Raw genomic sequence first — 15,993 nt, 5'->3', positions numbered from 1 at the left:
CACGATATTTGATTCTCTTTTTCTTACTGACTTCACTCTGTATGACAGTCTCTAGGTCCATCCATGTCTCTGCAAATGGCACTATTTCGTTCTTTTTTATGCCTGAGTAATATTCCATTGTATATATGTGCCACATCTTCTTTATCCATTCCTCTGTTGATGGACATTTAGGTTGCTTCCATGTCCTGGCTACTGTAAACAGTGCTGCAGTGAACATAGGGGTGCATGTGGCTTTTCTAATTATGGTTTGCTCTGGGTTTATGCCCAGGAGTGGGCTTGCTGGGTCATATGGGTAAATACTGTTAGTATTTTGAGGAACGTCCATCCTGTTCTCCACACTGGCTGCACCAGTTGACATTCCTACCAACAGTGCAGGAGGGTTCCCTTTTCTCCGCATGCTTGCCAGTATTTATTGTTTGTACATTTTTTGATGATAGCATTGTTGTAAGCCAACTAGTTTGTGTCTCTAAAAATGAGAAGGTCATTGCCCTTCTAGAAGGAAGGGGTGCTTTTTTGTGGTGTGTGTGTGTGTATATTTCATTATTTTGCACTCCCAGGCCATCTTTGCAATTAATTATGCAGCATTGCTGCCACCTACCGGCCATCCATTGAATGATTCACTCTGGGTTCTTTATTTTGGGGATTTGGAACCAGTCCAAAAAACCAAAAAAATGATTTTCATAAATTCCTGTAACTGCGGAAGAGCTGGGTGTCTGGATCTGGGATCCTTATTCCAAGTAGCAGCCTTTGTATGTATAGCCATGGCAGTGTCGAGGAGTAGGTCTCCGTTTTCAAAAGTTGAATATCTTGGGCTTCCCTGGTGGCGCAGTGGTTGAGAGTCCGCCTGCCGATGCAGGGGACACGGGTTCGTGCCCCGGTCCGGGAAGATCCCACATGCCGCGGAGCGGCTGGGCCCGTGAGCCATGGCCGCTGAACCTGCGCGTCCGGAGGCTGTGCTCCGCAACGGGAGAGGCCGCAGCAGTGAGAGGCCCGCGTGCCGCAAAAAAAAAAAAAAAAAAAAGTTGAATATCTCATTTATTTCCCATATAAAGGCATGTGTGTTAGATAAATATTTTTGCAGTTTGTTATCTTCTCAGCCAAGTGTCCTGTCCTATAGCCTCTTGGGTTGGGAAATGCAGTTAGTGGAAAGATTAGGGATGCCTTTCCTTGTTTTTTTGAAGTTGTTGGCTGTTTTTGCTATGGTTAATTTCTAAATGGTATCCTTGGATGAAAAGAAGTACCTAGTTTAGACCAATTTGTTAATGTTTCCTATATGAGGAGTGGGTTTTGTTTACCTTTTAGGAAATCTGTCTCTACATCAGGGTCATAAAGCTAATCACCTCTGACGTCTTATGGATTTTTTATTCTTTTTACATTCAAGTATATAATTGATCTGGAATTGATGTTACGTGATGAATGAGTTTGGGGTCCACATACATCACGGTTATGTGTGGATCTGTAATGAACTCAGCATGGTTTGCAGTCAAAACTGTTACATCTCCACTGCTTTGTCATGTCTCCTTGGCCATCAGTCAGATACTCACACGTTACTAGGTGGCTCTGTTTTTGGAGTCGCTAATCCTATGGGTTCCTCCCCCCCTTGGGAAATGGTATATACGTATATTTTTAAAATTGAAGTATAGTTGATTTACAGTGTTGTGTTGGTTTCAGGTGTACAACAAAGTGATTCAGTCATATATATATATATATATATATATATACACACACACACACATATATATATATACATATATATATATATATATATATATATACACTTTTTCAGATTCATTTCCATTATAGGTTATTATAAGATAATGAATATAGCTTCCTGTGCTAAACAGTGGGTCCTTGTTTATCTATTTTATATATAGTAATGTGTGTCTGCTAATCCCAAACTCTTAATTTATCCCCCCCCTTCCCCTTTGGTAACTGTACGTTTGTTTTCTATGTCTGTGAGTCTGTTTCTGTTTTGTAAATAGGTTCATTTGTACCGTTTTTTTAGATTCTGCATATAAGTGATATCGTATGGTATTTGTCTTTCTCTGTCTGACTTACTTCACTCAGTATGACAATCTCTACTTGCATCCATGTTGCTGCAAATGGTGTTATTTCATTCCTTTTTTATGGCTGAGTAATATTCCATTGTATACATGTACCACGTCTTATATATGTACACGTCTTCTTTATCCATTCATCTGTCGGTGGACAGTTAGGCTGCTTCCACGTCTTGTGAATAGTGCTGCTGTGAACATGGGGGTGCATGTGTCTTTTCAAATTAGAGCTTTCATCTTTTCTGGATACATGCCCAGGAGTGGAATTGCTGGATCATATGGTAACTCTGTTTTTAGTTTCTTAAGGAATCTCCATCCTCTTCTCCGTAGTGGCTACACCCACTTATATTCCCACCGAGGGGATGGAATTCTTACTTGGCAATTCCCTTACAGTGACACTCGGAAGACGTTTCAAAATCATCTGACTTCCATTATTTCTCCAAGAATTCATCTCCCAGTCTTATGTTTATACATTTGAAGGTCATATGTCTTTTTGGTCTGCTTTTAACATCTTTCTCTTAGGCTCCGGTTTTTATCATAATGACTTTTTATTATCATTTGAATTTACCCTATTTGGGTTTGTAGCACTTATTGAAACTGTATTCCTCTGCCCTTTCTTTCTCTGTCTGTGTCTCTCTCCTCTTCCCACTTCCCTATCCTTCTGTGATTCCAATGACATCTACAGTAGGAATTTCATCGCATCCCATGTGTCTGTGACACACTTCTCCCATCTGTCTTCCCGTGCTTCCGTCTACTGGCCTGTTTTCCAGTTAACCAGTCTTCTCTTTGGCTGTGTCTAATCAGCTGTTAAACCCACATCCTGCACACTTTATTTCAGCTATCGTGTTTTTAGTCCACATAAACGCCAAATGTTTACGAGGGGGTTTTCAGTACTCCCTTGAAACTCTCCAACTTGTCCCATCATTTAAAGTATTTTCCACGTTCAGTTACAGTCTGTGTGCCGTCCACCATACATCTGCGTCTCACATGGATCTGGTTTTGTGCTTTGATTTCGTCTTCTCTTGATTTTCACGCCTTTGGTCTTGTCTCGCTGCGTGCTGGTTGATTTCTGATTGACTGCAAGACGTTGTGTATGGAAAAATGGCAGGGATCCTCTGAGGCTCTGAATCACAGGATCACCCAGAGAGCATTTCTTTTTTTTTTTTTTTTTTTTTGCTGTACACGGGCCTCTCACTGTTGTGGCCTCTCCCGTTGCGGAGCACAGGCTCCGGACGGGCAGGCTCAGCGGCCATGGCTCACAGGCCCAGTCACTCTGCGGCATGGGGGATCTTCCCGGACCGGGGCACGAACCCGTGTCCCCTGCATCGGCAGGCAGACTCAGAGAGCATTTCTTATGTGTTGTTTTTCTTTTTTCAGCAGGAAGTTTTCATAGAGATGGTTTGCCCACATGCTATTAGAGGTTGAGTTGGAGTGAAATTGGGTTTTGGTGTTTGTGAAGGTTGGTCTTTTGCTGGTTCTCTTTTCAGTGGCGTCCTAAATGAAAGCTTGTGTTTAGAGTGTCCCTCTTGGATACCTCATTATTTATGGGCTCCTCAGGGCTATAGCCTTTCAGTTGCCTCGAGGGGAAATAAAAGAAATATGTGTGTGTATGTATATATATATATACATTTTTTTTTTTTTTTTGGTCTAGAATTTTAAGTTGCTTTTGGCAGGAGGTTTACTGGGAAACAAGTAGCTTCACCCATTGATGAAAGTGGAAAAATCCCTCTTCGGTTCTTGAATAGATTTGTATATTTACACTTTTTAGTTTTCACCACCTCTTGCAGTCATAACGTTCACAAGATGACAGCCCATGATGCAAAGGAGTGTGTCTTCATCATGTGTCCTAAACTTACCTGCTCGGGCTGTGTATGTGAGCATTCTGTGTCTGTCTGTTGGCGGTCCATTCCCCACACAGTCTGGCTTTACGATACTCTCTTTCTGCTTTCATCTTTCTGGGCTTAGAGTCACTGGATTCTCAAGCTACTTTCCATCCTTCAGCGGCTCTGTCTTCTTTGACCTGAGAATCCTCTGAATTGTTTCCAATCTGAGAGTCTCTCTTTTCAAGGTGACCCAAGCTTGCAGCAGCTAGTTAGGGGTGTGGATCAGTGAAATAGTGATCATCTCAGGAGAAAAATAAATGCAGAAGTCACATTTTACGTAGGTGTGTTCATAAGCCTGCCAACCATTGGCTGAAAGGCTGGCATTGCACCATCATAGTATCAAATCCTTGTCTTGGAATTCTCTCCTGGCTTTCTGCACATGTGAAGAAAGACGTCCCTGTTTGTGGCTAGGAAGAGTAAGGGGAATATTTACTATTACTGTTTCAGTTTATATTTTAGTTGTTAACGTTCATTGTTTTTTTTTCCTCTTTTTTTTATTGAAGTATAGTTGATTTACAATGTTGTGTTAGTTTCAAGTGTACAGCAATTAAACATATATATGTACATATATTTTTTTTCATATTCTTTTCCATTATAGCTTATTACAAGATATTGAATATAGTTCCCTGTGCTCTACAGTAAATCCTTGTTGTTCACCTATTTTATATATAGTAGTTTGCATCTGTGTCTAGGGGTCTTGTTCAGAAGTTTGTATCTACGTCTAGGGGTCTTGTTCAGAAATGTTAGCGTGAGTTGACATAACTTCTTTTCCTGTTCAAATTTGTAAGAGCCTAACGCATCTGCAGAAGACAAGTGGAAAAGTTGTATTATTAGTTCATCCTTTCTTATCAAGTAAATGACCCTGAGTTAAATCTCTTCCAAGGAAGGATAAAGTTTCACGATGGCCCACGTGGAATTTATTTATGTGTTCTTTCTTGAGAGAAATTAAGCTGGCAAAATTGACATTTTCCTAATCCGGTTCAACTGATCTTTCTGAGATTACTCACATCTGTTGGCAATTAACCGTTTGCCAGGCCAACTGCTTCGTTTGTCCGTTACATCGAGTGTCCCTGCTGTGTATGATTCAAGAACTTGAGTTTCAGAGACAGTAAGTAATTTATGCAGTTTCTTTTTTTCAATGGGTATTAGGATTCAAACTAGAAAATTCCACTACCCAACCCTGATTGGATGAGGAAGTTGTTTATTTTTATGGTATTTATTATTTGTAGATAGTGCAATTATCTCATTCGTCATTTTTTTTTCCCTAAAGGTTGTTTTGGTGTTTTGTACACCAGGGAGACTTAGGATGCATTAATGATGTGGATTGAATAGGGCTCGTAGAGGGCTTGATAGTCAGAGAGGTGTGAATTCAAATCCCCCCTCTCTCACTTGCTACGTCTGGCATGTTTAACAAGTATCTCTGTCTGAAAGTTCAACTTTTCCTCAGTAAGAGAAGGGATCAGACTCTCTACGTCATGGGGTTGTTGTGAGATAAAAAGCAATAATGCGTAACAAGTTTATGAGTTTAATTTAGGGACCAGTGTTGAACACCTAATACAAAGGAGCTGTTATTATCCTGGCCTTTCATGTTTTGGATAAAGTTATTTTATTTTCTACTGTAATTATTAGAACTTAATTTTATTTTTGGCTTTCACATACATAATCAAGATCAGGAAGAATGAGCCCATATTTTTTGTTTTTATTTATTTTTTTAATATTTTATTGAATTATAGTTGATTTCCAGTGTTGTGTTAATTTCTGCTGTACGGCGAAGTGATTGTTATACATGTATCTATTCTTTTTCATATTCTTTTCCATGATGGTTTATCACAAGATATTGCATATAGTTCCCTGTGCTCTACAGTAGGACCTTGTCATTTATCCATCCTATATATAATAGTTTGCATCTGCTAATCCCAAACTCCTGATCACTCCCTCCCCCGCAACCTTGGCAACCACCAGTCTGTTCTCTGTATCTGTGAGCCTGTTTCTGTTTTATAGATAAGTTCATTAGTGTCATATTGTAGATTCCACATGTAAGTGATATCATGCGATATTTGTCTTTCTCTGTCTGACTCACTTCACTGAGTATGATCATCTCTAGGTCCATCCATGTTGCTGCAAATGGCATGATTTTGTTCCTTTTTATGAGCCCGTATTTTAATTGGCACTTTCAAGTTGACGAGATAGAAAAAGCAAAATTTAAAAAGAGCAACTTTATGAACACAGTGTTCTCTTCTACATTAAAAATGTTGTTACTGAATTTCACCAAAAATGTACTTTTGTGCACTTTTTACTGCCAACTTACTTCAGTTTCCTGATGTCCTCCTTTACCTCTGCCTCAGGACATTTGCACGTGCGTGCTGTCCTGCTTTTCTCACCATTGTCTCTTTCTCCCCACGTCTCCTGCTCATCTTTCAAACTTTGTTCCAGATGTTACTGCTTCAGGAGTCCTTACCCCTCCTGACGAGGTCGATCTGACCTTGATAAACCTGCCCTTGGTTCTCTGTCATTTTCCTTTGCAGAACTTTACAGGATTGTCATCTTATAGTTGTTATTGGTGGGACATTCATCTCTCTCCTTAGACAGTAAGCTGCATGAGGGTGGCCCACTCTTTGGTCTTCCTACGTCACTCTCTGTGAATAGCCTTTGGACGTATACGTAGGTGCCTCCGTTAATACAGGGATGACCTGCGCTTTCTCCGAGACGGGAAAGCCGGTACCAGAGATTTGGGAGCTGGGAGTGTGAGTTGCCAGCCTCCGCGTCAGGTCAACTCACTCAGAATCTCTGGGGCAGTGGCTGGGGAATCTGCCTTCCCCGCATGGAGGAAGCTCTGTCTGACCGCCACAGTCGGGGTCAGCCCAGCCCACGACACGATTCCTGCCGTGTGTTTGCCGTGAGGATGGGCAGCTGTGTCCGCGTTCTATTCTCTGTAGTTACATCGCTGGAGCCTTTGGACTTGAATGGGCTGCAGCCTGGGGGCGCGGCCTCGGCCCCCAACCCTGAATTCATCGGGGTGGGCTAGCTACTGTAAGAAATAGCCCCCCAAATACATACAAGTGTATTTCTGGTGCGTGTCACACTCAGCCCAGGCGGTAAAGCTGTGCTGTGGTCCATGCGGTCTTGCGGGGATCCAGGATTCCTCCCCTTGGCCTCTGCTCCATCACCATCCAAGGAAGCCCTTGTCCACGGCGGCTCCTTAAGAAAGGGTTAGGCTCCCACGAGGAAGCCACCCACCGCCTGTAATGCATTAAGTCGTGTCCTGTGCATCTGGGATGATCTTTGCTACGTACCACCCTTGGGAGAGCCGAGAAACTAGTCGCTCAAATGGTTTTCCGTAGGGTTTCGTTTTCCTGTGGAATTCCGGCTGAAATTGGAAGAGGTTGTCTGCCAAGGGACATTGCTCTTCACCTGACCTGTGGGGACAGAGGGTAGGAAACGTGTCCCCCACCTCAGCACCCAGTCTGGGGCGGACTCAGGTCACATCTCCTCAATGCTGTGGGTGAGAATTCATCACGTGGTCCTGCTTAGATGCAAGGAGCCCAAGATGAAGCAGCAGACACAGGCATTGGTGAGCTCCTCTGAGCCATATTTGCCGTATTTGGAGGCAGAAAAGCATCAATTGGGTGTTTGTATTTGCACGAAGGGTTGTCCTAACTTGGCGTTTATTCTTCTCTTTTTTTTTAGATGATAGGTTGGCCGGAAATGGAGACTTCCTCTGGAGTGATGTGTGACCCGTTGTCACCACCCTCCACCCAATTCGCAGACTTCACAGGGACCCAAACCAGCTCGGTATAACTCACTTCTGTTTCTTTCTAATTCTTTTTTTTTTTTTTTTTTCTGTACCGCACAGCATACGGGATCCTAGTTCCCTGACTAGGGATCGAATCTGCGCCCCCTGCCTTGGAAGTTCAGGGTCTTAACCACTGGACCTCCTGGGAATTCCCTGCTTCTACTTCTTAAGCGTGACCGTGTCTCTGCATGCCTGTCCATCGACCACCAGAGGAGATGCCCCATGGGCTTCTTCACCATCCCGTGACCTTTCTAAATGGTTTTTCCATTGTGTTGTGATGAGTCTCTTTATTTTCGAGGCAGATAGGAGACCTGGTTGTCTATTCAGATGTTTTTTCCCTCCTCCATCACTGAGTTTTGTGTTGGTCCTTTGGTCATTCTCTTATATCTTGCTTTAGGAAGACTCAGAAAAGAAAAAGATACAACATCAAAATGGCCTATATGCCTTCCTTAATTTTTGTTAAGTTTTCGGGACAACTTTGCACCCGTGTTTCACGTCACTATTCAAGGATTATGGCTTTCCCTTTTTTTTCCCCCCGCTAAATTTACCCGCATGAATCTGGGCTTTTGTTCCCAAGCATCTCAGAAGATTAAATCCAGACAGACTCTTAATCTCGCTGACAGACCATCTTAGTCAAGTGCTTCCGTAGACATTTGGTCTAAACTAATTGCCCCTCTCTGAAAAGTATTTTTGTTATTGTTTTAAAATTTTTACTGGAGTTGATTTACAATGTTGTGTTAGTTTCAGCTGTACAGCAAAGCAAATCTGTTATACATACACATAGATCCACTCTTAGATTCTTTTCCCATATAGGTCATTACAGAGTATTGAGTAGAGTTCCCTGTGCTATACGGTAGGTCCTTATTAGTTATCTAGTTTATATATAGCAGTGTGTATGTGTCAATCCCAGTCTCCTGATTTGAAACGTTAACCTTTACATCGCATGACAAGTGTCAGCATCTCATCTTGTGCAGGAGAAAGCTGGGGGGAAGTTTAGAGTGGCAGAGCACACTCAATGACTTATTTATTTAGCACAACCCATTCGTTTGGTCTTATTTTCCCAGGAAAAAGAGTTCTCTGTCATTTTGGTTAAGACTGCGGTCCTGTGAGGCCCCCTGCAGACTAATGATGGAACGGTTATGTTTCTAGCAGCCCGTGGAGAGCGCGGAAGGTGGCCCACCTGAGGAAGCCTTGGAGCCACGCCGGGAGCCCCCTGTGGATGTCACCAGGGACCCCAGTCTCCAGGATGCTTTGGAGGTGGTGTCCTCATTGTCTGCCTTGTCCAGCTCTCCTGATGGACGCTGTGCGCTAACTCAGGGGCCGGCTGCGTACACGCACTGGCGTTACCCCCATTTCGAGCCTCGCTTGTGGAGAGAAGAGTCGCCTGCTTCTCCCGCTGCCTGAGACCCGTTTGTCTTGCGTTTGCCCGCGGTGGTCGGTCCACCCTCTTTCCTGTCCTCTGCTCTGATAATCACGCCCGTTCTCTCTTCAAAAGCTGTTCTGCAGAAGTTAATTGACGTTATGGGGCTGTGCTGTGTTTTCCCGCAAAGTGAGCTTGGAAGTTCATGCACACTGTCTAAAAAGATGAGCGTAAAAGCTGGGAAATTTGGCGGTGGTGGGGGAACCTTTCAATCCAAATCGAGCATGCGTTGATTTCTTCTTGAAGAAGGAAGTGAAAGATGCTTCCTTCGTGACTCTCCGTCTTACAGATGCTCTGGTCTCAAACTTCAGGCTGTGCGATGATGCTTTTTTTTTTTTTTTTGCGATGATGCTTTTAATGATGATGAAATGCTTTCATTTCTCTCTAACCATGATCTTAATAATACCTTTTGGTCTTTTAGAGCAAATACAGCTGTAGAGCTGAGTGTTGGGTGTAGGAAGAAATTTCGTGTTGATTTTTTGGATTGTGTTTTTGTCTGTTGAGGCTGCGGTAACAGAAACACCATAGTCTGGGTGGCTTATGAACAATAAGAAATGGATTTCTTGGTGTCTGGTGAGAGCCCACTTCCTGGCTCACAGAGGGTGTCTTGTTGCTGGTTCCTCACATGGAGGAAGGGGTGAGGGAGCTCTCTGGGGTCTCTCTTCTTTTGAATTTATTTCTTAATTGAGATATAGTTGAATGTGTCCCATTCTTTCCAGAAAGTTTTCATTCCCGGGAACTCACGGAGCCCCAGTCCAAGCGCTCTTAGCGGGGAAACGTGCTGAGCTATGCTGGAAAATATCTTGTTTTCACTCTTGCAGTTTCTTTGAGCAACACGTTGGCAATGTTTCAATAAACTGTGCGGGGATGAGTGTAGAAAGCAGAACCTTATATGTAAAAACTCTTTGAAAGCATCGTGGCAGATAAACAGTGGAGAACGTGTTGCATGCCTAGTGGATAGAAACAGTAGCATAACTGTCTGGTGTCCAGTACTGTCCACCCCCCAGCCCCCCTTTTGCTGATCTATTTGCGTGCCAACCAAAAGTCAGGGTGTGTGTGTGTGTGTGTGTGTGTGTGTGTGTATGTGTACACATTTGCGTATTTATAATTTTCCTCATACGTATCCTTTAAGAAGATGGAAACCCTGCCATGGCAAGAAAAAAAAAGATTTAAATTAGTATTGAAATGGTCTTGCCAGGCTGTCCCAAATGTCATACGGTGTATTTACACAATATGAACCTTTTCTTCATTTCACGTAGTTTGGTTACACTCAGGGATGCAGAACGTGTTTTGTTTTGTTTTTTTAACTTTTAATTTTATTTTGGAGTAGAGTTGATTAACGATGTTGTGATAGTTTCAGGTATACAGCACACTGATTCCATTATACATAGATCGGTATCTATTCTTTTTTCAAATTCTTTTCCCATTTAGGTTGTGATATAATATTGAGCAGAGTTCCCTGTGCTCTACAGGAGGTCCTTGTTGGTTATCCATTTTAATTATAGCAGATACAGAACCTTTTTTTGGTGGGTGGAAAGATTAAGATGATCATATAAGCGTGTGTGAAAGGGTTTAGGGGCTAGGCATTAAAACGAGTCTTAGGAACCAGTGGACACAAGTACAATGATAAAGTATAAAATTTCAAAAAAGTCAGACCAACTAAGCATCTTCTTGTGAGAAGGTTGTATTAAGTTCAGCGTGTGGTTTGTTCAGAAGCAAAGTGTCAGCACCGTCTCCCTGAGACGTGGTGAGGTTTGTCCGTGGAACCGATTGCTCAGCCAGGTGGATGCCCGGGCCGGCTTTCACTCTCTGACGACGGTTTTTCTAACACCGTCTCCTGTGGGCTTGTCTTCCCTAGGTGGACCTGGCCATCTCCGTCTCCGAGATTTCCATCGAAGAAAAGGCACTGAGTCCCGATGAGGAGCGGAGGAAGTGGGAGGAGGGACGCATCGACTACCTGGGGAAGGATGCGTTTGTCCGGATTCAGGAGAAGCTGGACCGCTTCCTGCAGTGATGGCGCCATGGCGTTGGGTGGCCCTGTTCCATGAACGTCTCGAGTCCTTTCCGAGGGAAAGACTCTTCCACGATGTGCCTCTCTTTATGGTTGACCAGCTTGAGTGCCTCATGTCAGTCACGTGGTCCATCCAAAACCCAGCTCAAAGGCCTGTGTGACCCCAGCTACCCATGCCTCCTGGGGGTTCCCCAGGAGGTTGCATCTCCTTACACCTTGTTGGCAAAAGGGAACAGGAATAACCTTCTGGTCAACCCTGGGTCTCTGGTCTTGCTTGAAGGAGCTCAGGATTCTGCCCTGGGCAGGTCCTGCCGTGTCCGTCCTACGTAGGGTTAGATGTCACTGCAGAGTTTCTGTCCCAGTGCCCGTAACACGAGGAGAGGTATTGAGTGCCCTGGGAACCTTTATTCAGTGCCTTGGGACTTTGCAGAATGAAAAGTCCTTCCTGTGAAGACGCAGCAAACGTTCGGATGCCTTGAGTGTGACTCCAGTGTGGACTTTCCCAAGCATGGCTGAGAAACACCACAGCTGTGGTTCCTCTTCAGCAAAAATACCCAAGAGGACTTGCAAGTGCATTGACAGGTGCCCCATGGAGATGTGTCAGAGATATCTGGAAGGAAGCTTCCAGCTGACTTGGGAGAGGTGACTGCTTCCAAACTGGTTGACCTACTGGTGTAGAAGAACCCAGGGTTTACGCTGAGGGGTGTCTGGTGGCCGTGCGCTCACGGTAGCTGGATTTGGTCGAGGCTGTTTCGAGGCAAACCTGTATGCGGCCCAGGACACCAGGCTGCCCTGTGCTGGGTCACACTACCTCACTTCACAGTATGGAGTCACTGTGCTCTCCAAGCCGTGCCAACTCGGTTCTTTCGGGACAGTTCTCCGTTTGATGACACTAGACGCTTTATCCCATGAGAAAGCCTCCCCTCCAGAAGCATCCGGAAATGAATGCGGTATGTTGGAGCTTCTCCCAGGGTCATTGCTGGTTGCCACTGTAGGATAATTAAAGCCGGATGTCAGTCGCTGTACTGAAGAGAAGGAAATGTAGTTTTTAAATGTTGGAATGGTTTATCACACGTGTGCAATTGAAAGTCATGAGTTCATTAGACACAGGTGTGGAAGAAGCTTGAGAGGGCTGTGTTCAAATCCATCTGAGGTCTGGGTGGACTTCCGGGGCTCGTTGTGGCATTCACGTGTGTGAGGTGTGAGCTATGGAGGGGTGGTTTCTTTTTATCTATGGCTGAATGATTGGTCGTCTTGGTTGGTTTCACACAGATGATGCTTCAGGGGCTACTTGGAAAGAGCCCTAGGGACATAGTCCTTGGGTGGGTTGCATGGGGTGATCACCAACCGTTAGAGTTATCCCATAACTTTGTGTTGGGGAAGGAACGTCTGTGCTCTGAGCCATAGTGTTGGACTAGAAGAAACGGGAGCCTGAGTCTGGCATCCGTGAGAGGAGGGTTCCAGGAGATGAACATCTGAGTCCGGTCCAGCTTCTCTGGAGAAGTGGATTCTCCAGTGCCTATGGTCGATCGCTCATTGGCTAAAAGTGTACGCTTAAAATGGACTTCTGCTGTGCATCCTAGGGTCAGTCCTCACGTTAGTCAAAGGCTAGCGCACTGCAATTAAAATTTTAAGACAGCAGTGGGGTCTCCTTCGGATGTGTGTTGGGGTGTGTTCTGAGCCATTGGGATAACACAGGAATGGGACGCCTTCGTCCTGCCATGAACTTAAATAACCAAATGGGTTTTTTCAGAATGGATGGTAGCAGTAAAATGAGTAGAACTGTTTACTTCTTACCCTCGGAAATCTCATAAGTTCTCTCCAGGCATGCTGCCTTCTCTCCTAGCATTGACGCGTCCATTTCACCCATCCATCCATCCATCCACCTATCCGTCATCCCTCTATCCATCCATCGTCTATCCATCCTTTCATCCATCCATCCATCCATCCTCCATCTATCCACCCATCACGTGGTTTTTTGAGTTCTCTCCAAATGGCAGGCACTCTGACACGTGCTCAATCAATACATGAGAACGTACAAGAACCTGTAAGAACATTTTAACGACGTCTAAGTGATATCCACCCAAGAGGTGTACTACGAGGTTATTTCCTGAAGAATGCCAGTGCCAGGATTCGGGCTGTGTAATGTCAGGACTGCAGAGTGAACAGAAGTTGAATCTTTGAGAGATGTGATTTGACCTATACTATCACTAATATTTTGGTACACAGGAGTTTTTTTTTTTTAAAAAACACACATTTAATTGTTCTAGAAATATTATCCAGTTATTTTGGGGCAGGATGAAATGGCAGGTGAAGAAGAAGCATTTCCAGATGCATTGACCTGGTGTGTAGATTTACAGGAACACAGCAAGTATTTTTGTTATTCAAGGTCACTTGGTCAAATCCTGGCGCTGAATGCACAGGAGTTATCCTAATGCTGCTGAGTGTCGGTGTGGAAACGCAAACAGCTTGAACTAAAATAGGGTTTCTTTTAGCCACCACCCCTGAATTAGGAAAGGTAGACCAGTTCTCCTTCCCGATTTCATAGCTCTCTGCCCTTTAGAGTACCATGCCGTTTTTACCGTAGTGCCTTAAGGTAATGTCTTATATTCCACTACTGTCTTAATATTTTTGGTTGTTCGGGTTTTTTTTTTTTTGAAATTTATTTATTTTATACAGCAGGTTCTTATTCGTTATCTGTTTTATACATATTAGTGTGTACATGTCAATCCCAATCGCCCAATTCATCCCACCACCACCACCCACCCCCCGCTTTCCCCCCTTGGTGTCCGTACGTTTGTTCTCTACATCTGTGTCTCTCTTTCTGCCCTGCAAACTGGTTCATCTGTACCATTTTTCTAGGTTCCACATATATGTGTTAGCATACGATATTTGTTTTTCTCTGACTTACTTTACTCTGTATGACAGTTTGTAGACAGCACCGATTGTTAACCAAGGTAATGAGCAGAGAGAATCAGCAAGTTTACTATAATAATCAAATTGTATGATTTAAAAAAGGGGGAAAAATGGGAAGGAAATCGCAAAAAGAGGTGGCATATGTATACATATAACTGCTTCACTTTGCTGTACAGCAGAAACTGACACAACATTGTAAATCAACTATATGCCAATTAAATTTTTTTAAAAGTTAAAAAAAAAAACAACCTAGCACTGGACTGTCGCCAGAACAAACCGCTAATGGGGGAGAGAAAGATGGGACTTGATGTCACGTAGACACTCACACGGCTTGGGGATGGGGACAGACATTCAGAACACGGAACAGGATGGGCTAGTGCACAGCACGGTGATGAAAGCTGACGATACTGTATTACGAACTCGGAAGTCGCTAGGAGAGTAGATCTTAAAAGTTCTCATCACCAAAAAGAAAGGGCAACTATGTTACCTGGTGGAGGTGTGAGCTCATGCTTGGTGGTGACCGTTTGGCGAGATTTATAAACATGAAATCAGGGCTTCCCTGGTGGCGCAGTGGTTGAGGGTCCGCCTGCCGATGCAGGGGACGCGGGTTCGTGCCCCGGTCCAGGAAGATCCCACATGCCGCGGAGCGGCTGGGCCCGTGAGCCATGGCCGCTGAGCCTGCGCGTCCGGAGCCTGTGCTCCGCAACGGGAGAGGCCACAACAGCGAGAGGCCCGCGTACCGCAAAAAAAACAACCCATGAAATCAGGACTTCCCTGCTGGTCCAGTGGTGAAGACCCCGAGCTTCCAATGCAGGGGGCGCAGGTTGGATCCCTGGTCAGGGAACTAGGGTCCCACATGCCATGCAGTGTGGCCTAAAAATAAATAAATGGATCACAGAATTTCAAAAGTAAATAAATACATGAAATCATTATGTTGCAACCTTCAACTTACACCATGTTTGCATGTCAATGATAATAGAGCTGGGGAAGAAAGAAAAAACAAATCACACGCATTGGTCTCTGGTGGGTCCCCCACCATGTTTGGGCTTGACACCCCCAGTCTGCGTGATACATGCGCGGATTTCCTGGTGGGGTTAGTGAACTCTGCCGGCTTGTTGCTGCTTGTTATGCGAAATAACTTTTCTAGAAGGCCACTCCTTGGTATCAACAAAGCGCACAAAAATATTTCTCTGGCCAAGTGCTTTGTAGGAAATGTTGAAAGACATGCCCTTTTAGAGCAGTTTCTCAAGGACTTTTTTTTACCCCCTGCCTTTTCCTGTAAGTTCTTGGAATGAGTCCTTTACTAAGTCATCCAAGAACTATTTTTCGATTATTTACTGTTCAAGGAACCAGGAACCTCTACAAGAGATTTGTAAAAATATAACCTTGGCAGTTTGGGAAAAGACAGTAGGAAAACAAGTTGGGAAGAAACCTTATACTGCTTCCTTTTCAAAGCAATCTGCTCCGGTAGGTGTCCTTCTAAGAGACAGAAGAGGAGAGACACAGACACAGAGGAGAAGCCCCAGGAAGACAGAGGCAGAGACGGGAGGGATGCGGCCACAAGCCCAGGGACGCCTGGAGCCCCCAGAAGCTGGAAGAGGCGGGAAGGACCCTCCCCTGGAGCCTCTGGAGGGAGCGCGGCCCTGAGACACCTTGACCTCAGACGTCTGGTCTCCAGGATGGGGGAGGATGGACTTACAGTGTTTAAAGCCTCTGGTTTGTGGTCATTTATTACAACCACCCCAGGAAACTAATACACACACTCTCTGTCATCCTGTCTAGATCTCAGCTCTTCATCAAGACTGTGTCCTCCTCCAGAAAAGCTTTTCTAGACCTTCCAGGTTTCAGTAGTGGGCCAAGACCAGTATAGAAAGCACCCAGTATTGGGGACCAGATGTGTACCAAGCATTTGATGT

The 15,993-nt window shown here is 44.4% G+C and overlaps 1 protein-coding gene across 3 annotated transcripts in view; it reads left to right on the top strand.

Moving 5' to 3' along the window:
• The window catches only part of GYG2 (glycogenin 2), a 34,378-nt gene extending 19,488 nt beyond the window's left edge, over positions 1–14,890 (top strand). Inside the window, exons 9-11 of one of the 3 annotated variants that reach the window (XM_060002231.1) lie at positions 7,625–7,729; positions 8,883–8,987; positions 11,009–14,890. In XM_060002231.1, the coding sequence (XP_059858214.1) occupies positions 7,625–7,729; positions 8,883–8,987; positions 11,009–11,164 (366 nt within the window). In that variant the 3' untranslated portion in view covers positions 11,165–14,890. Of the gene's footprint in view, positions 1–7,624; positions 7,730–8,879; positions 8,988–11,008 lie in introns of all 3 variants that reach the window. The other 2 variants (XM_069540355.1, XM_060002232.1) reach the window with 2 other exon arrangements.
• The last annotated feature ends 1,103 nt before the right edge of the window (positions 14,891–15,993 follow it).

The sequence above is a fragment of the Delphinus delphis genome, chromosome X (genome assembly GCF_949987515.2).
Source record: "Delphinus delphis chromosome X, mDelDel1.2, whole genome shotgun sequence".
Taxonomy (NCBI): Eukaryota; Metazoa; Chordata; class Mammalia; order Artiodactyla; family Delphinidae; genus Delphinus; species Delphinus delphis.
Note: the sequence above shows the minus strand (reverse complement) of the source record. Positions and strands in the feature narration are given on the sequence as shown.